Source organism: Oncorhynchus mykiss, chromosome 22, assembly GCF_057628025.1.
Source record: "Oncorhynchus mykiss isolate SJ-2025 chromosome 22, ASM5762802v1, whole genome shotgun sequence".
In the NCBI taxonomy this organism is placed as follows: Eukaryota; Metazoa; Chordata; class Actinopteri; order Salmoniformes; family Salmonidae; genus Oncorhynchus; species Oncorhynchus mykiss.
Genome location: NC_143043.1, coordinates 37,441,126 through 37,462,446, shown reverse-complemented (window position 1 = coordinate 37,462,446; position 21,321 = coordinate 37,441,126). Strand labels below are relative to the sequence as shown.

The 21,321-nt window shown below is 45.3% G+C and overlaps 1 protein-coding gene across 1 annotated transcript in view; it reads right to left on the bottom strand.

Annotated features, from left to right (window-relative positions):
• LOC110501766 (zinc finger protein 385B) overlaps positions 1–21,321 on the bottom strand; it is a 153,576-nt gene that overhangs the window by 95,994 nt on the left and 36,261 nt on the right. The window contains exon 2 of the mRNA XM_021579542.3: positions 17,828–18,196. Coding sequence (XP_021435217.2) covers positions 17,828–18,194 — 367 coding nt within the window. The 5' untranslated portion in view covers positions 18,195–18,196. The remainder of the gene's footprint in view (positions 1–17,827; positions 18,197–21,321) is intronic.

Sequence of the window (21,321 nt, the reverse complement as noted above, 5' to 3'; positions counted from 1 at the left end):
CCTACTAGTTAGGCTAGAGGCTGAAGTGAATCCTTCCTACTAGTTAGGCTAGAGGCTGAAGTGAATCCTTCCTACTAGTTAGGCTAGAGGCTGAAGTGAATCCTTCCTACTAGTTAGGCTAGAGGCTGAAGTGAATCCTTCCTACTAGTTAGGCTAGAGGCTGAAGTGAATCCTTCCTACTAGTTAGGCTAGAGGCTGAAGTGAATCCTTCCTACTAGTTAGGCTAGAGGCTGAAGTGAATCCTTCCTACTAGTTAGGCTAGAGGCTGAAGTGAATCCTTCCTACTAGTTAGGCTAGAGGCTGAAGTGAATCCTTCCTACTAGTTAGGCTAGAGGCTGAAGTGAATCCTTCCTACTAGTTAGGCTAGAGGCTGAAGTGAATCCTTCCTACTAGTTAGGCTAGAGGCTGAAGTGAATCCTTCCTACTAGTTAGGCTAGAGGCTGAAGTGAATCCTTCCTACTAGTTAGGCTAGAGGCTGAAGTGAATCCTTCCTACTAGTTAGGCTAGAGGCTGAAGTGAATCCTTCCTACTAGTTAGGCTAGAGGCTGAAGTGAATCCTTCCTACTAGTTAGGCTAGAGGCTGAAGTGAATCCTTCCTACTAGTTAGGCTAGAGGCTGAAGTGAATCCTTCCTACTAGTTAGGCTAGAGGCTGAAGTGAATCCTTCCTACTAGTTAGGCTAGAGGCTGAAGTGAATCCTTCCTACTAGTTAGGCTAGAGGCTGAAGTGAATCCTTCCTACTAGTTAGGCTAGAGGCTGAAGTGAATCCTTCCTACTAGTTAGGCTAGAGGCTGAAGTGAATCCTTCCTACTAGTTAGGCTAGAGGCTGAAGTGAATCCTTCCTACTAGTTAGGCTAGAGGCTGAAGTGACTCCTTCCTACTAGTTAGGCTAGAGGCTGAAGTGAATCCTTCCTACTAGTTAGGCTAGAGGCTGAAGTGAATCCTTCCTACTAGTTAGGCTAGAGGCTGAAGTGAATCCTTCCTACTAGTTAGGCTAGAGGCTGAAGTGAATCCTTCCTACTAGTTAGGCTAGTGGCTGAAGTGAATCCTTCCTACTAGTTAGGCTAGAGGCTGAAGTGAATCACTGACAGGGTGAAAAACAGCAGCCTGCCAACGGGGGTGACAAAATTGAGAAGTGGCTTGTACAAAGTGACACTTGTGAGAAATAGGGACAATGTTGCTAGTCACAGCAGTGTGAGTTAACATATGTGTAATAATAACAATAATATGGTGGGTACTTATATTGGTCCTATTTCATGTACAGGTGTGTATTAATACATTTGTGAATTCGATTTTTTTTTTGCATAACCCAACTCCCCCTGAGACACCCTCGGAGAGTGGGGTCACGGCCAGGGTCTGCCATTATCAACGGTGACTGTTACGTTCCCCAGTTTCTGTGTTGTGGGTTTGTATGTGTGTGTATTTCAAGAAATGGCTTCCCGGATTCCTAAAGCAGCTGATTGGTCGGCCCCATCGCTGATTGGAGCTCTGACCCCTCCCTCTCGTCAGGGGAAACAGCTGTCTCTTCAATTACCAACTCCTTCTCCAGCTTGGGAGGAGAGCTTTTTTTTTATGTCCGATGTTGGTTGTTGGTCAGTGAAAGTTTTGTTGATATTATTTTTTAGCTGCTCCTTCAGAGGTATGTGTATGCCAATAGGACTTAGTGTTTGTGGTTATTGAAATTTCACGCTTAGAGTATTGGGAAATTATTCTGTGTTTCATATGTTCCTGGGGGGTAAGGGAAACGCACCTTGGGAGTGTTTAGGCAAGAGGCCTGCGGGCATGCATAACCCATAGTATTTAATCTGTCTAAACACACTAGTTAAGACCTGGGGGGACCACCTCCTGTATTTTGGTTAGTGCGCCAGGTGGTGCTAAAGGTTAGGTTAGAAGTGGGAAGTTAAGAGAGGGGACTCCTTAACTTTTACGTTCTTTGCTTTGGTTCCATCCAGCCCCTTTTCCCCACATTACCGTGTGTTAGGAATAATAAATTCCCTGTAAATGGTATTTTTCTCTGCCTCTGTTGTCCTTCCCCGCACCTACGATCACATACTTTTTTCACTCTCCGGGAAGTTGAGATGTAGCGGGGTGTTACGTTCCCTCCAAGAGGTGTACGTAACAGCGACCCTGGAGCAATTAGGGTTAAGTGCCTTGCTCAAGGGCACATCAGCAGATTTTTCACCTTGTTAACTCTAGGATTTGAACTAGTGACCTTTCGGTTGCTGCCCCAACATTCTAACTGCTAGTGAGTGTGTCACTGGTGCCATCAGCTGCCAGACAGAAGTATGTAACTGAATACTAGACCCTGATAGACAGGACAGGCCTACTCCTAATGTTAAAGCACGATATCATGGTTTCATCCACTCACCATTCTCAAGATCTATGTGTAGGTCTGGCAGGCAATAATAAATAAATAAATAAATAAATAAATAAATAAATAATAAATAATATAAACAAGAGTAAAAGAAAAGGCATGAAGCTTTCAACATGATTTACTTTCCATTCTTTCTCTCTGCAGGGAGATAAGGACATTCCATCTTTGTTCTAGCAGCTGAGCTAACAGCTTGTTGGTGAAGTGTCTTCTAACATGGTTGACTATTCAGAAGTGGCCAACGTGTTACGTGCTGTAATATCCTTCCGTAAAGAATTGTCAATAGGCTACAATATCTTTGTCAAAAGCGATAATCTCAAAAGAGCTATTCAAACAAAATTCACATACATTACTGTTTCAGGAGGTGACAGCTGCTCAACAACATTCTAGGAGACTGACTAGCACACTACTAGGCTCAACGCCAGCTCTACTTAAGTCACGCCTCTGATTCGTCAATGAGAATACAGTGTGATGTCTGGGATAGCACCACAAGACTAGTACACTACTGAATGAAACGCAGCTGTAACACATTCATGTTTGTTTGTTTGTTTGTTTTGTGTAATCATGTCAAGATATACAAATAAATGGATGGATAGACAGACGGTGGAATGGAGATGGGAACTAAGAGGCACAGCCACAGGCTGACTGGGTAAGGAGGAGTGTCTGGGTAGGATAAATGAAATGTGTGGAGAGAGAGAGCCAAGCCCAGGTGCAGTTCAGTGTGCCATGGCCACACTGTGACCCCCAATGTGTGTTATTACTCAAAACCTTTGAGGAAACCCATTGCACTTCATACACAAGTATGTGGACACCCCTTCAAATTAGTGGATTCGGCTATTTCAGCCACATCCGTTGCTGACAGGTGTATAAAATCGTGCACACAGCCATGCAATCTCCATAGACAAACACTGGCAGTAGAATGACCCGTATATAACAGCTCACTGACTTTCAATGTGGCACCGTCATAGGATGCCACCATTCCAACAAGTCGATTTGTCAAATTCCTGCCCTGCTAGAGATGCCCTGGTCAACTGTAAGTGATATTATTGTGAAGTGGAAACGTCTCGGAGCAACAACGGCTAAGCAGCGAAGCTCAAGGAATGGGACCGCCGAGTGCTGAAGCACGTAGAGCATAAAAATCCTCAGTTGCAACACTCAGTACGGTGATCCAAACTGCCTCTGGAAACAACATCAGCACAAGAACTGTTCGTCAGGAGCTTGAAATGTGTTACTATTGCTGAGCAGCCGCACACAAGCTCACCATGCACAATACCAAGAGTTGGCTGGAGTGGTGTAAAGCTACCCACCATTGGACTCTGGAGCAGTGGAAACGCGTTCTCTGGTGTGATGGATCACGCTTCACTATCTGACGGATCTGGGTCTGTCGGATGCCAGGTTTGACAGATGCCCGAATGCATAATGTAAAGTTTGCTGGAGGAGGAATAATGGTCTGGGGCTGTTTTTCATGGTTCGGGCTAGGTCCCTTAGTTCCAGTGAAGGGAAATCTTAACTCTACAGCATACAATGACATTCTAGACCATTCTGTGCTTCCAACTTTGTGACAACCGTTTGGGGAAGGCCCTTTCCTGTTTCAGCATGACAATGCCCCAGTGCACAAAATGAGATCCATGAAATGGTTTGCCGAGATCGGCGTGGAAAACCTTGACTGGCCTACACAGAGCCCTGACCTCAACTCCATTGAACACCTTTGGGATGAATTGGAATGCTGACTGCAAGCCAGGCCTAATCGCCCAACATCAGTGCCCGACCTCACTAATGCTCGTGGCTGAATGGAAGCAAGTCTCCGCAGCTACGTTCCTTCCAAAAAACAAAAACATCTAGTGGAGAGCCTTCCCAGAAGAGTGGAGGCTGTTATTGCAGCAAAGGGGAGACCAACTCAATATTCATGCCCATGATTTTGGAATGAAATGTTCAACGAGCAGGTTGGACTGTTGGTCATGTAGTGTATATCTGACAGTGGAGGCTGCTGAGGGGAAGACTACTCATAATAATGACTGGAACGGCTCAAATGGAATGGCATCAAACTATGTGTTTGATGTACTTGATACCATTCCACTGATTCCGCTCCAGCCATTACCACGAGCACGTCCTCCCCAATTAAGGTGTCACCAACCTCCTGTGGAGGTATAATTTCCCAGTGTTCCTTGCCTTTTCGAGTGAATTGTAGTGTTACCGCCCATGACTGTATTTGTTAGTGACATAGGCATCATTGTTGAATTCATTAATTTTCTATCCTGTGGCCTTCACCAAGTAAGTTCTGAGGCAAATATTATCATTAACCTCTTTATGACAATACATTGTATATCTCATAAGGCTTTAATTTGAGGTCTAGCTTTACCCTAACACAGCGGCCTGAAACTCATGGTTTACAGGCCACGTCAGGTCTGCAAGTGGGGTTGCGCATTTCTGCTAACTGTCCAGTAAAATAATCCTGGTTGGAAGATTTCCAGGAATCTTCCAACCAGGATTTCTGGAAACCTAGGACATCTACCATAATTTTGTAACCCTACCTTCAAGTCATATTATGCAGGCTTGCAGAATGACTGCCAGGGTTAGGAACAGTGTTAGGAGAATACCTAAGCCATTTAAACTAGAACAACTATTTTAGTAAAGGGTGCAATAAATCTAACTAAATGATTGGATTAGTTAAGAAAACAGTATGTTATTTATCTTTGTGTAGCATAAGATTGTTCAATCACTGAATGTACAAACAAAAACACAGGTATTCAAAACAATTCCAAAAGATCTACCTGCAGTAGAGCATGCAGGGTAAAAAGGTCATTTGTTATCATAACTTAAAAAATAGTTGATATGACTTCTCATTTAGTTTTGAGTCAGTACCACCTACACATTTTAAGTAATAATGACTTTTCATTGACTTAGAGTTCAACTTACAGTCAGCCTACCCTGCTGGCCCAAAACAGCCTGCCAGTCCTGCATTCCAAGATAAACAGCCAGCCCAGCCAGCCGCCTGAGAAAAACAGCCAGCCAGAAACAGCCAGCCAGCCCCGTTGCCCGAGCTGAGCCCAGACAGGAAGTGGCAGCAGGCACTACAGTGGAGGCCAAGCCTAAGCAGCTTAATGAGGAAGGTTTTTCAATGCCAAGGTATTAGTATATCAACAAAATGTTGCCTTAATATCCTACTACAAAATGTTTGTAATGTTAATATGTGGCAGGTCTGTGGTCTGTCATGCTGTGTAAATGAGAATATATGCACTGTGCCTAATGTGAAGCACTTCTGGAGGGAGCCTTGGCCTTGAGCAGTGATGAGTACACACATAAAGACATAAGCCTTTGTCTACCTTGGCGAGGAGAGAGAAATACAACATATTTGTTTCCAAACATCAAACAAAACAGAAAAAGCTTTTATTCAAATGGTTGTTTAATCCAAGGACATATAAAACTGAATTCCCAGAAAGCCTCTACCAGTTCAGTACACTCTACAGTCAGTGAGCATCTACTAATCTAAGACTTACATTCTAAACAGTCTGAAATGCCAGTCTGCTGAAGCAAGCCATGGTAAGGTATTAGGCGTACTGTAGAGGCCTACACGGGTCCAAAAAGGTGGACCTGGAGCTTTCCCATCCACACCCGATATGCATAAATAAATACAAATGATTTAGAGACCCATTCCGAAAGGACTCGATGACAACTAGACCCAGTCGGATAAAGACCTGGTCCGATCCTTACCCAAAGGAGGAAAGCAATCCCCAATATGATTACAAGGTACCTGTCACGACGGCATCAAACCGGGTAAAGCTAGTTGAGCTAGATAACTAGGCTAATTGAGGCTGCATGCGCTTTCTCATCCTACACATACTGGCTGTCCTAAAAAAACAAATAGACTGACAGAAAGCCACCCTGCAAACATGGTAGATGACCTCATTCTGGCCTGGGGACCCTGTCAGAGTCATTCACCCATGATGTGTAGACAATTCACTTAACCCTAACAGCCCTGACAGGATTACTGGCCATCTTGTCCTGGCATGTCCTTATTGCCAGACACAGTAGCCACGAGGTTGGCCAGTAACTGGAGGTTTGCCTTGCCCTACACTACCCTGACCTTAGTGTGTGTTGCTGCTGGGATGATTAGGTGACCATGATGGTATGAGGATCAGATTAGGAATTTAGTCAGGACACCAGGGTTAACACCCCTACTCTTTCAATAAATGCCACAGAGAGCCAGGACACCCGTTTAAACGTCCCACCCGAAAGACAGCACCCTACACAGGGAAATGTCCCGAAACAATACCTGGGGTATTGGGATAGTTTTTTAGACCAGAGGAAAAGGTGCCTCCTACTGGCCCTCCAACACCACTTTCAGCAGCATCTGGTCTCCCATCCAGGGACCAACCCTGCTTAGCTTCAGAAGCAAGCCAGCATTGGGATGCAGGGTGGTATGCTGCTACACTCTTAAGAAAAATGGTTCCTCTGTGGAAAGGGTTCTACATAGAATCTACCAGGAACCAAAAGTGTTATACCTGGAACCAAAAAGGGTTCTTCTTTTTTTCTATGAGTGTAGTAGTACTATCCTGATCTACTCTGACCTGCCTTAACTGCTGCCCTTGTGTAACATGCCTGACCTGACCTGGTCATGTCCTTAGCATGTGTAGCTAGGCTGCCAGCAGATTGCATGACTCTCCTACACGACTTAGTAGGCTAATCTTGTTATATCTGGTTATAGGCTGACTGGTGCTTTGATCATGACTGCCTTCTCATGACAGCCTGCTAGTAGCTGGGTGGAAAAACAGGACATAGTAGGGTTTTGCATTTAGTATCCACAGACAGACATGGCCCTGAAGGTTGTCCTACTTCTAGTCAGACTCATGACAGCATGCTGGGTGAAGAGAAGGAGAGGACGGATATGCCACTAAGAGGACACTTTTATCCAAAGTGACTTACAGTCTGCAGCTGGAAAAATGTATGTTATGGCTTTACACTTCCTGTTATATTGTGGATAAAGAGTTAACTGTCTAACAGAAGACAGAGGGTGTTCTTTAATGGAAGCCTCTCCAACATAATCCAGGTAGAATCAGTAATTCCCAGGGAAGCTATCAGGCCCCATACTTTTTTCAATCTTTATTAACGTCATGCCACTGGCTTTGAGTAAAGCAAGTGTGTCTATGTATGCAAATGACTCAACACTATACACGTCAGCTAGCACAGCGACTGAAATGACTGCAACACTTAACACAGAGCTGCAGTTAGTTTCAGAGTGGGTGGCAAGGAATACATTAGTCCTAAATATTTCTAAAACTAAAAGAACTGCATTTGGGGCAAATCATTTACTAAACCCTAAACCTCAAGTAAATCTTATAATAAATAATGTGGAAATTGAGCAAGTTGAGGTGACTAAACTGCTTGGTTTAACCCTGGATTGTAAACTGTCATGGTCAAAACATATTGATACAACAGTAGCTAAGATGTCCATAATAAAGCGCTGCTCTACCTTCTTAACAGCACTATCCTATACAGAGAGCTAACATTAACAATATTAATGTCAATTTCTCCTGGCTCAAAGTGGATGAGGGATTGACTTCATCACTACTATTTATGAGAGGTATCGGCATGTTAATTGCATCACTCGGACACCCATGCATGCTCCACAAGCTACAAGAGTTCTCTTTACAGTCCCCAAGTCCAGAACAGACTATGGGAGGCGCACAGTACTACATAAAGCCATGACTATATGGAAGTAACTGACATCAAGTAACTGATGCAAGAAGTCAAATTAGATTTAAAAAACAGATAAAAATACACCTTATGGAACAGCAGGGACTGTGAAGCAACACAAACAGGCACCGACACATACATACACACACACGATAACATAAAATGAAATCAAAATCAAATTTTATTGGTCACATACACATGGTTAGCGGATGTTATTGTGAGTGTAGCGAAATGCTTATGCTTCTAGATCCGACAGTGCAGCAGTATCTAACAGGTACTATCTAACAATTCCACAACACAACCTAATACACACAGTCTAGTAAAGGAATGGGATAAGAATATATAAATATAAAATATATGGAGGGGCCGTGACAGAGCGGCTAAGATGCAATAGATCGTAAAGAATAGATAGTGAAGGATACAGTATAAGAGATAAGTAATCCGAAATATGTAAACATTATTAAAGTGGCATTATTAAAGTGACTAGTGTTCCATTTATTAAAGTTGCCAATGATATCAAGTCTGTCGGCAGGCAACCTCCTCTCTGTGCTAGTGATAGCTGTTTAACAATCTGAAGGCCTTGAGATTGAAAAACAGCTTCTATCTCTCTGTCACAGCTTTGAAGCACCTGTACTGACATTGCTTTCTGGATGGAAGCGGGGTGAACAGGCAGTGGCTCGGATGTGTACTGTCCTTGATGATACTTTTTGCCTTCCTGTGACATTGGGTGTTGTAGGTGTCCTGGAGGGCAGGTAGTTTGCTCACGGTGATGCATTGTGCAGACCGCACCACCCTCTGCGGAGGGTGTGGGCGATGCAGTTCCCGTACCAGGCAGTGATACAACCTGACAAGATGCTCTTGATTGTCCGCCTGTAAAAGTTAATGAGGGTTTTCGATGACAAGCCACATTTTTTCAGCCTCCTGAGGTTGAAGAGGCGCTTTTGCGCCTTCTTCACCACACTGTCTGTGTGGGTGGACCATTTCAGTTTGTCGGCGATGTGTACACAGAGGAACTTAAAACTTTCCACCTTCTCCACTGCTGTCTCGTCAATGTGAATAGGGGGGGTGCTCCCTCTGCTGTTTCCTGAAGTCCACGATCATCTCTTTTATTTTGCTGACATTGAATGAGAGGTTATTTTCCTGACACCACACTCCGAGGGCCCTCACCTCCTCCCTGTAGGCTGTCTCGTCGTTGTTGGTAATCAAGCCTACCACTGTTGTGTCGTCTGCAAACTTGATGATTGAGTTGGAGGTGTGCATGGCCACGCAGTCGTGGGTGAACAGGGAGTACAGGAGGGGGCTGAGAACGCAACATTGTGGGGCCCCAGTGTTGAGGATCAGTGGAGATGTTGGTCCGCCCCCAGGTGGTGAAGGTAGGAAACGTCAGGAAGTCCAGGACCCAGTTGCACAGGGCGGGGTCAAGACCCAGGAACTCAAGCTTAATGATGAGTTTGGAGGGTACTATGGTGTTGAATGCTGAGTTGTAGTCAATTAACAGCATTTTAACATTTTTACTTGTCCAGATGGGATAGGGCAGTGTGCAGTGTGATGAATATTGCATCGTCTGTGGATCTACTGGGGCTGCAAGCAGATTTAAGTGGGTCTAGGGTGACAGGTAGGGTGGAGGTGATATGATCCTTGACTAGTCTCTCAAAGTACTTCATGATGATGGAAGTGAGTGTCATTTAGTTCAGTTACCTTAGCTTTCTTGGGAACAGGAACAATGGTGGCCATCCAGCAGACTGGGATAGGGATTGATTGAATATGTCCATAAACACACCAGCCAGCTGGTCTGCACATGCTCTGAGGACGCGGCTAGGCATGCCGTCTGGGCCGGCGAGGGTTAACACGTTTAAATGTTTTACTTATTTCGGCCACGGAGAAGGAGGGCCCACAGTCTTTGTTAGCAGGCCACGTCGGTGGCACTGTATTGTCCTCAAAGCGGGCAAAAAGGTGTTTAATTTGTCTTGGAGCAAGACGTTGATGTCCGCGACAGGGCTGGTTTTCTTTTTGTAGTCCGTGACAGTCTGTAGACCCTGCCACATACGTCTCGTGTTTGAGCCGTTGAATTGCGACTCCACTTTGTCTCTGTACTGACGCTTTGCTTGTTTGATTGCCTTACGGAGGGAATAACTATGCTGTTTGTATTCGGCTATATTCCCAGTTGCCTTGCCATGATTAAATGCAGTGGTACGTGGGGGAGGGCCTTGTATGCATCGAGGAAGTTAGAGTAGCAATGGTTTAGGTAGCCTTGTTCTCAAATTAGCTTTGTTAAAATCCCCAGCTAAAATAAACGCAGCCTCAGGATATATGGTTTCCAGTTTGCATAAAGTCCAGTGAAGTTCCTGGATGGCTGTCTTCGTATCCACTTGCGGGGGGATATACACGGCTGTGCCAATAACCAAGGAGAGTTCTCTTGGGAGATAATACAGTCGGCATTTGATTGTGAGGAATTCTAGGTGAGGTGAACAAAAGGACTTGAGTTCCTGTACGTTGTTACAATTACACCATGAGTCATTAATCATGAAACATACACCCCCGCCCTTCTTCTTACCGGAGGGATGTTTATTCCTGTTGGCGCGATGCACTGACTCTGACAGCATGTCCCAAGTTAGCCATGTTTCCGTGAAACAGAGTATAATACAATCTCATATATCTCTTTGGAAAGCAACTCTTGCCCTAATTTCATGGACTTTGTTAACTAGGGACTGGACATTAGCAAGTAATATACTTGGAAGCAGTGGGTGGTGTGTGCGCATCCGAAGCCTCACTAGAAGACCGCTCCAGCACCCTCTCCTCCAGCGTTGCTTTGGGTCGGCCTCTGGAATCAGTTCAAATGTCCTGGGAGGTGCAGACAAAGGATCGCTTTGGGAAAGTCGTATTTCTGCTTGTGCTGGTAAATTGGTGTGTCTCTGATATCCAAAGTTCTTCCCGGCTGTATGTAATAGCACTTAAAGTTTTCTGGGCTAACAATGTAAGAAATAATACATAAAAAAACAAAATACTGCACAGTTTCCTTAGGACTAGAAGCGAAGCTGCCATCTCTATCGGCGACATCTTTCTACATACACACTATACACACACGTACACATGGATTTTGTACAGTAGATATGTGGTAGTGGTGGAATAGGGCCCAGAGGGCACACAGTGTGTTGTGAAATCTGTGAATGTATTATAATGTTTTTAAAATTGTATAACTGCCTTAATTTTGCTTGACCCCAGGAAAACTAGCAGCTGCCTTGGCAGGAACCAATGGGAACAACAAAATAGATACAGTACAGTGAATGCATAAGGAATCAATTCCTACAGGGAATTGAGCCCGCGACCTTGGCAGTGTTGTCATCGTGACACTCTTACAAGTGCTATGTGACACTCTTACGACTCCAAGCCACACGGGACCATAGCAAAGATTGGTCTATCCACTGAGGGACAGTAGATCTGAAGGTTGCCCTATGCAATCGCTGCAGGAATTGAACCCACAACCTTGGCATGGAAGGGTGTTGGGAGTACAGAGCAGGTTCTAGTATCTACTAAGTGAGGTTGTCCTACTCCTAGCCAGCTCATCAGAAGTCTCACTGAGTAGCTGTCTGGTTGGTTGACAGACAGACGTTTGATTGTGTTTGAATACCAAATTGTCCGTGCAGAGCTGCACTCATACGGAAAATTGGATCATTACATTTGCATAATTTATATTGCTCATACAGGAGATGTTTCTATGAGGGAGAAAAGTAAAGAAAAAGGTTTTGGACAGAATTGAACAATATGGGGGATGTTGTTGGTGTCACCATCTGTTTAGAGAGAGATGTAATGATGGGGAGCACACATACATGTACAAGTTCACACGCACACACATACACACACAAACAAACACACTCAGGAAGTATGTTCTCTTAGATAGCTTCAGTCAAATATGCAAAGCAAGGAAGCAGAAACAGGGTCAGTGTTAGAGACATCACCACTTCAGAATCAGAGCGACTGTCTGGCTGTTCATAATTTACTAGTTTCAACACGCCATTACATTTTCATTTAGGAGCCTTTAGTGTAGCTTTCCTAAACTGCAGGAGTGTGAAATCTGAATCATCATTGGCATTACACAGCACTCTTCCTTTTGAAAAACAAACCACTGAATGTTATTTTAAAGCAGATTCATTCCAGAATGGTTTAACTAAAAAAATTGCTTGGATAATCAAAATGTGATTCTGTTGAGTTCTTCCAGTCCCCTCTTCATCACCAACATTCGGCTTTGCTTTGTGACTAATTTCTGTTTTGTTGTTCATTTGTGTGCTTGTTGCTTACTGCAATTCAGATTTTAGCTGGCGGTGTATACATAATACTAAAGTATCACCCACGGCTGGGATGTTGTGAGGATCGTTCGTGAACAACTCCCTAATGACTTCATTCCAACAAACATCATGTTAGACCAACCTGTCAAATATGAATACATAAAAGGATGCAATGTAGCCCCTGACTCAAACAGACAACATATTACTCACTCAAAGTAAATAACAAACTTTCCCCCAAAAAAGATGCTGCTAAACATATTCTGTTCTAAATTACCCGGAATAATTATGACTAACTGCACGGGAGAAGTGAATACTCTTTGGTTACCCACAATGAACTTGACCACAGTTGCTGTTATCGCATGAAACCAACATTTTGAGATAAATATATTTTTTGAAGATGTGAATACTGCCATCTAGTGGAATGTTTGCTTAAGGTTTGCATCACACAGACCCTGAATCCCAAATGAACCCCTTCCTCCATCCCATCTGTCCCATCAGAGGGCAAGATGGAGCAGCAACCATATTGTTTACACCTATCCAATCCTATCAAAGTGCCTTGGCCGTAGGGGCGAGGGGTTGGTTTGGGGAGTGAGGGAACTAGGATAAAAGTTCCACTGCAGTTTATGCAACAAGCCCACTGCTACATCCTCTCATTAGGTTATCATCAGGCTGTTGTGATGATGAGTGAGAGGAGACCCCTCAGTATAAAGCCATGAAGTCCTGTTGTGGAATGATGCTTTAGTTGACCCAGTTAGTTGACCCGGTCAGATTACCTAGTTAGTTGACCCAGTTAGTTGACCCGGCTAGATGACCTAGTTAGTTGACCTAGTTAGTTGATCCAGTTAGTTGACCCGGCTAGATTACCTAGTTAGTTGACCCAGTTAGTTGACCCAGTTAGTTGACCTAGTTAGTTGACCTGGTTAGTTGACCCAGTTAGTTGACCCGACTAGATGACCTAGTTAGTTGACCTAGTTAGGTGACCCAGTTAGTTGACCTAGTTAGTTGACCCAGTTAGTTGACATAGTTAGTTTTCCCAGTAAGTTGACACTGTGAGACAGAAAGAAACTGTAGAATAGACATCATCAGTCCCTCCACACCAGAGACTGTGTGTGTGTGTGTGTGTGTGTGTGTGTGTGTGTGTGTGTGTGTGTGTGTGTCTCCACACCTCCAACACCAGAGCCTGTCTCCAGTCCTCCAGCTGTAAGCTGTAATTACATATGTCCGGCTCAGTCCACCCCAAATAATGGCACGGCTCATTAAAGTTTCAGTGCAACAGACACCCCTGCTGTGTTTAAAAATGTAGCTGTAGTACGGCTCAACTGTTGTGTGCTCGTTACATCATCCAATCCAACTTCACTCCAAACTAAGAATGACAGAAGGACACACTCTGATCAAATATAAGGAAGACAGCTGTTTTTCGACTGTCAACAAAAGGAGTCAGCATTTCACAGGAGCCCTTTATTCATACAGACTCTGCTTTTAGCAGGGTTCAGAGAGCCCGCTTTTCTAAAATTCTATACCCAAATACACCAGACAGAAATAGTGGATTCCTCTAATGTCTGCAAAGCCTGTCCTAAGAAGAAGGCTTTATGAATCCACTATTACATTCCATCATCTGACACACACACACACACACACACACGTGTCCACTACATTAACCCCCCCCAGCTGTACTGTAGGATGAAAAGTTTCAGCATGAGCTGCCTGTGAACACTTTTCCCTGTAATTGCTGTTTATTGAGGGTGTGTGTGGCCCCAGCACAGAGGGCTGATGTTGCTGCTACTGTGTGTGTGTGTGTGTGTGTGTGTGTGTGTGTGTGTGTGTGTGTCTGTGTCTGTGTGTGTGTGTGTGTGTGTGTGTGTGTGTGTGTGTGTGTGTGTGTGTGTGTGTGTGTGTGTGTGTGTGTGAGAGATGCCATGCGTGTGTGTGTGTGTGTGTGTGTGTGTGAGAGATGCCATACGAGGGGGTTGTTACAGCAGGACGGACACAGGCCACCTGACAACTAACCCCCATCAACCTCCCAGGGGCCATAGACCTTGTCACACACAAACATTCTCTCATGCAAGACATCAACAACCCCTCCTCTAAACCATCACTCACTGTCACTCACTCCACTCTGTCCTTTCAGCCTGGGAAGATAAAGAGGTAGGGTCTGTTCGGCTCCGACTGTCAATCAATCAGGAGTCATCTCACAGCATGTACATCATTCCAGAATCAGCCACACTGTTAAATAACTCCATGGCCATATGGAAAAAACTTGGATAAACTTAGATTATTCATCAAATTTCAGACAATATGTCCCTGTCTCTTCAAAACTATTAACTGTTGTTTACCAAGCTTTGATTTAGAGAGACTGTACATTTGCCTTATCTGTTTAAGTCTCTTTTTTTAAAGTGGTGCAATTTAAGCTACACCATGTTGAAGTAAAGCCAGTCTGGAAAGACTATCTTTATCCACTGACTGCAGTTGGAGCATTTTTTTTGTTGCACTAGTCTGCATAGAGTAACTCAACTCAACATTTCCACAGCCAGCCAGGCACTAAACAGTCATGATGAGTGTATTTAAACAAGGAGCCAAAAACCTGGGCTTAGCACTGAGCACTCTTTCATGAAATTGAGTGAGCTGCTAATTCACATGAAATCATCTGTTTTAAAGAGGAAATCGCTCTCTCTGTATGCACGTCACACACAAAGCATAAAGAAAACAACAAAAGGTCAAAGCAGAGAATTTGGCCCTCAGTCAAATATGTAGAATATGAAGAATATGAAAATCCTTAGGCCACTCCTGGTGAGAATATGGAGGCAGAGATTACAGCAGTAGGAAACAGAACACACACACACACACACTGATTGGCATGGGAAAGTAAACAAAATTGTCACATACACCAGATAGATACAGTGAAGTGTGTTGTTTTACAGGGTCAGTCATAGTAGTACAGCACCCCTAGAGCAAATTAGGGTTAAATGCCTATCAACGGATTTTTCACCTGGACAGCTCAGGTATCTGAACCAATAACCTTTCGGTTACCAATGCTCTAACCGCCTGGCTACCTGCAACCCAAAGTAGCTAAGTCTGTTTCATAATAGTCACCCCAAACACCCAACAAAAATACATGTATTTGCCACTCTCGTCAGGCACGGGGCACTGTAGACATGGAAAGGTTCACATTAATATTAATTTTCCCAAATAATAATTAGATAGGATCTCCATGCAAAGTTTGTCAAACCAAGCAGTGAAAGCAAACAACAAAATGGCTGAGAGGGATGACCAAGCCATGTGTGCGTCCCAAATAACACCTTATTCCCTATGTAATGCACTACTTTTGACTAGGCACTATATAGGGAAAAGGGTGCCATTTGGGACATACCCTTGGTTCTGAGTCAAATGCTGTAAACCAAACTCAGCATGCATCACCACCACCTCTAGTCTGTTAACGTCTCTAGAAGAGAAAGTACAACCGTCCAATCCTTGTAATTTCTATAGAGTTTCTATAGAGTTATCTGTGGACGTAGGAGAGTGCTAGTCAGCTCCCCCTTCAGAGACACCTCTCATCTGACATCAAAGGCACTTCCTCGTAAAATAAAGGGAAAAAAACAACTTTTGGCCACCTATGTTTACGTCTCTGGAGTAGAATACAGACCCTGTCATTTCTACAGTTGACGTCAGAAGTTTACATACAGCTTAGCCAAATACATTTAAACTCAGTTTTTCACAATTCCTGACATTTAATCCTATTAAAAATTCCATGTCTTAGGCCAGTTAGGATCACCACTTTATTTTAAGAATGTGAAATGTCAGAATAATAGTAGAGAGAATGACTTATTTCAGCTTTTATTTCATTCATCACATTCCCAGTGGGTCAGAAGTTTACATACACTCAATTAGTATTTGGTAGCATTGCGTTAACATTGTTTAACTTGGGTCAAATGTTTCGGGTAGCCTTCCACAAGCTTCCCACAATAAGTTGGGTGAATTTTGGCCCATTCCTCCTGACAGAGCTGGTGTAACGGAGTCAGGATTGTTGGCATCCTTACTCACACATGCTTTTTCAGTTCTACCCACAAATGTTCTATGGGATTGAGGTCAGGGCTTTGTGATGCCCACTCCAATACCTTGACTTTGTTGTCCTTAAGCCATTTTGCCACAACTTTGGAAGTATGCTTGGGGTCACTGTCCATTCGGAAGACCCATTTGCGACCAAGCTTTAACTTCCTGACTAATGTCTTGAGATGTTGCTTCAATATATCCACATAATTTTCCATCCTCATGATGCCATCTATTTTGTGAAGTGCACCAGTCCCTCCTGCAGCAAAGCACCCCCACAACATGATGCTGCCACCCCCGTGCATCACGGTTGGGATGGTGTTCTTCGGCTTGCAAGCCTCCCCCTTTTTCCTCCAAACATAATGATGGTCATCTTTGTACCCATGTGCAGTTGCAAACCGTAGTCTGGCTATTTTATGGCGGGTCTGGAGCAATGGCTTCTTCCTTGCTGAGCGGCCTTTCAGGTTATGTCGATATAAGACTCATTTTACTGTGGATATACATACTTTTGTACCCGTTTTCTCCAGCATCTTCACAGGGGCCTTTGCTGTTGTTCTGGGATTGATTTGCACTTTTTGCACCAAAGTACGTTCATCTATAGGAGACAGAATGTGTCTCCTTCCTGAGCGGTATGATGGCTGCGTGGTCCCATGGTGTTTATACTTGCGTACTATTGTTTGTGCAGATGAACGTGGTACCTTCAGGCGTTTGGAAATTGCTCCCAAGGATGAACCAGACTTGTGGAGGTCTACAATTTTTTTCTGAGGTCTTGGCAAATTTATTTTGATTTACCCATGATGTCAAGCAAAGAGGCACTGAGTTTGAAGGTAGGCCTTGAAATACATCCACAGGTACACCTCCAATTGACTCAAATGATGTCAATTAGCCTATCAGAAGCTTCTAAGGCATGACATCATTTTCTGGAATTTTCCAAGCTGTTTAAAGGCACAGTCAACTTAGTGCATGTAAACTTCTGACCCAGTGGAATTGTGATACAATAAGTGAAATAATCTGTTTGTCAAAAATTGTTGGAAACATTACTTGTCATGCACAAAGTAGATGTCCTGACCGACTTGCCAAAACTATAGTTTGTTCACAAGACATTTGTGGAGTGGTTGGAAAACGAGTTTTAATGACTCCAACCTAAGTGTAAACTTCTGACTTCAACTGTATCTGTGGATGTAGGAGAGTAGCAGCGTTCCCTTCCCTGGGCAGGCTTTGGTAGGCAGTACGGACCTCAGAGCCAGGTCTCCCTTGGGAGAGCTCTCTCTTCTGACCTCAATGACACTACCTGGTTAAAGGGGCAATCTGGGATTGAAAAATCAATGAAGTGGTCACCCCGCCATGTGTTCAGGCAGCCAAGGGATGGGTCTGGAGAAATGAAACCAAACAAATAGAAAGACAAATTTGACATTAAGGGTTCACTGTGGGCCTACCTGTACTACTGCTGGTGGTGCTGGTACTAAGGGTTAGTGTAGAGGTGGGTAGAGACCCAGTAGCTGGTCTTGGAGCCGGAGGAACCTCCCCATTGTTCATCTGTTTGATCCTCTTCAGGTGGGACCTCCCGTTATAGTGCACCTGGGCCTGAGCCTGGGAGTTCAGCTGGATGTTACACACATCACACATCGAGTAGAACAGGTTCTTCTTCTCCTGCTGCTGTTGCTGTATATCCATGTTGATCTGGGCTTGGCTGTTGGTGGTAGGTTCCATCCCGATCAGCTGATTCAGCTCCAGACAGCCTTGAAAGGGGAAGGCCATCTGGCCATGCTCTATGAAGTGGGCAGGACTCAGCGGTGTCTTCATACCTGCAGTAGATAATGACAACAATGGATTAGAATGATAGACTTCGCTACCAGAAAGCAAGCTTGGTGCAGGCAAATACACCCACTCGCACGGAAAAGCCCCTGTGACTGTGTGATGAAGCTAGAGCTTCCTGTAGTAGAGCAAGAGCTCAGCTCCACCTATGATGGTATCGCTATACTATCTGACAGTCACACAGCGTCCTTCATACTGTCTGACAGTCGGGTCCCACAGCGTTCTTCACACTGTCTGACAGTCTGGTCCCAAAGCGTCCTTCATACTGTCTGACAGTCTGGTGCCACAGCGAGCGTCCTTCACACTGTCTGACAGTCTGTTCCAACAGCGTTCTTCACACTGTCTGACAGTCTGGTCCGACAGCGTCATTCATACTGCCTGACAGTCTGGTCCCACAGCGTCTTTCATACTGTCTGACAGTCCGGTCCTACAGCATCAATCATACTGTCTGACAGTCTGGTCCCACATCTTCATTCATACTGTCTGACAGTCTGGTCCCACAGCGTCCTTCACGCTGTCTGACAGTCTGGTGCCACAGCATCCTACTCACTATCTGACAGGCTGGTGCCACAGCGTCCTTCACACTCTCTGACAGTCTGGTGCCACAGCGTCCTTCATACTGTCTGACAGTCTGGTGCCACAGTGTCCTTCATACTGTCTGACAGTCTGGTGCCACAGTGTCCTTCATATTGTCTGACAGTCAGTCTGGTGCCACAGAGAGCGTCCTTCATACTGTCTGACAGTCTGGTCCCACAGCGTCCTTCATACTGTCTGACAGTCTGGTCCCACAGCGTCATTCACACTCTGACAGTCTGGTGCCACAGCGAGCGCGTTTCATACTGTCTGACAGTCTGGTGCCACAGCGAGCGTCCTTCATACTGTCTGACAGTCTGGTCCCACATCTTCATTCATACTGTCTGACAGTCTGGTCCCACAGCGTCCTTCACGCTGTCTGACAGTCTGGTGCCACAGCATCCTACTCACTATCTGACAGGCTGGTGCCACAGCGTCCTTCACACTCTCTGACAGTCTGGTGCCACAGCGTCCTTCATACTGTCTGACAGTCTGGTGCCACAGTGTCCTTCATACTGTCTGACAGTCTGGTCCCACAGCGCCCTTCATACTGTCTGACAGTCTGGTACCACAGCGAGCGTCCTTCATAATGTCTGACAGTCTGGTCCCACAGCGCCCTTCATACTGTCTGACAGTCTGGTGCCACAGGGAGCGTCCTTCAAACTGTCTGACTGTCTGGTGCCACAGCATCCTTCAAACTGTCTGACAGTCTGGTCCCACAGCGTCTATCATACTGTCTCACAGTCCGGTCCAACAGTGTCCTTCACACTCTCTGACAGTCCGTTGCCACAACGTCCTTCACACTGTCTGATAGCCTTGTGCCACAGCGTCCTTCATACTGTCTGACAGTCTGGTGCCACAGCGTCTTCATACTGTCTGACAGTCTGGTGCCACAGCGTCCTTCATACTGTCTGACAGTCTGGTGCCACAGCGTCCTTCATACTGTCTGACAGTCTGGTGCCATAGGGTTCTTCATACTGTCTGACAGTCCAGTCCCACAGCGTACTTCATACTGTCTGACAGTCTGGTGCCACAGCAAGCATCATTCATACTGTCTGACAGTCTGGTGCCACAGCGTCCTTCATACTGTCTGACAGTCTGGTCCCACAGCATCATTCATACTGCCTGACAGTCTGGTCCGACACCGCCATTCATACTGCCTGACAGTCTGGTCCCACATCTTCATTCATACTGTCTGACAGTCTGGTCCCACATCTTCATTCATACTGTCTGACAGTCTGGTCCCACAGCTTCATTCATACTGTCTGACAGTCTGGTCCCACAGCTTCATTTATACTGTCTGACAGCCTTGTGCCACAGCGTCCTTCATACTGTCTGACAGTCTGGTGCCACAGCGTCCTTCATACTGTCTGACAGTCAGGTCCCACAGCGTCCTTCATACTGTCTGACAGTCTGGTGCCACAGGGTTCTTCATACTGTCTGACAGTCTGGTCCCACAGCTTCGTTTATACTGTCTGACAGTCTGGTGCCACAGCGTCCTTCATACTGTCTGACAGTCTGGTGCCACAGCGTCCTTCATACTGTCTGACAGTCTGGTCCCACAGCGTCCTTCATACTGTCTGACAGTCTGGTGCCACAGGGTTCTTCATACTGTCTGACAGTCTGGTGCCACAGCGAGCATCATTCATACTGTCTGACAGTCTGGTCCCACAGCGTCAATCATACTGTCTGACAGTCTGGTCCCACAGTGTCTTTCATAGTGTCTGACAGTCTGGTGCCACAGCGTCCTTCATACTGTCTGACAGGCTGGTGCCACAGCGTCCTTCATACTGTCTGACAGTCTGGTGCCACAGCATCCTTCCTACTGTCTGACAGTCTGGTGCCACAGCGTCCTTCATACTGTCTGACAGTCTGGTCCCACAGCATCCTTCATACTGTCTGACAGTCTGGTCCCACAGCATCCTTCCTACTGTCTGACAGTCTGGTCCCACAGCGTCCTTCATACTGTCTGACAGTCTGGTGCCACAGCGAGCATCATTCATACTGCCTGACAGTCTGGTCCCACATCTTCATTCATACTGTCTGACAGTCTGGTCCCACAGCATCCTTCATACTGTCTGACAGGCTGGTGCTACAGCGTCCTTCACACTGTCTGACAGTCTGGTCCCACATCATCATTCATACTGTCTGACAGTCTGGTCCCACAGAGTCAATCATACTGTCTGACAGTCTGGTCCCACAGCATCCTACACACTGTCTGACAGGCTGGTCCCACAGCGTCTATCATACTGTCTCACAGTCCGGTCCAACAGTGTCCTTCACACTCTCTGACAGCCCGTTGCCACAACGTCCTTCACACTGTCTGATAGCCTTGTGCCACAGCGTCCTTCATACTGTCTGACAGTCTGGTGCCACAGCGTCCTTCATACTGTCTGACAGTCTGGTGCCACAGCGTCCTTCATACTGTCTGACAGTCTGGTGCCACAGCGTCCTTCATACTGTCTGACAGTCTGGTGCCACAGCGTCCTTCATACTGTCTGACAGTCTGGTGCCACAGCGTCCTTCATACTGTCTGACAGTC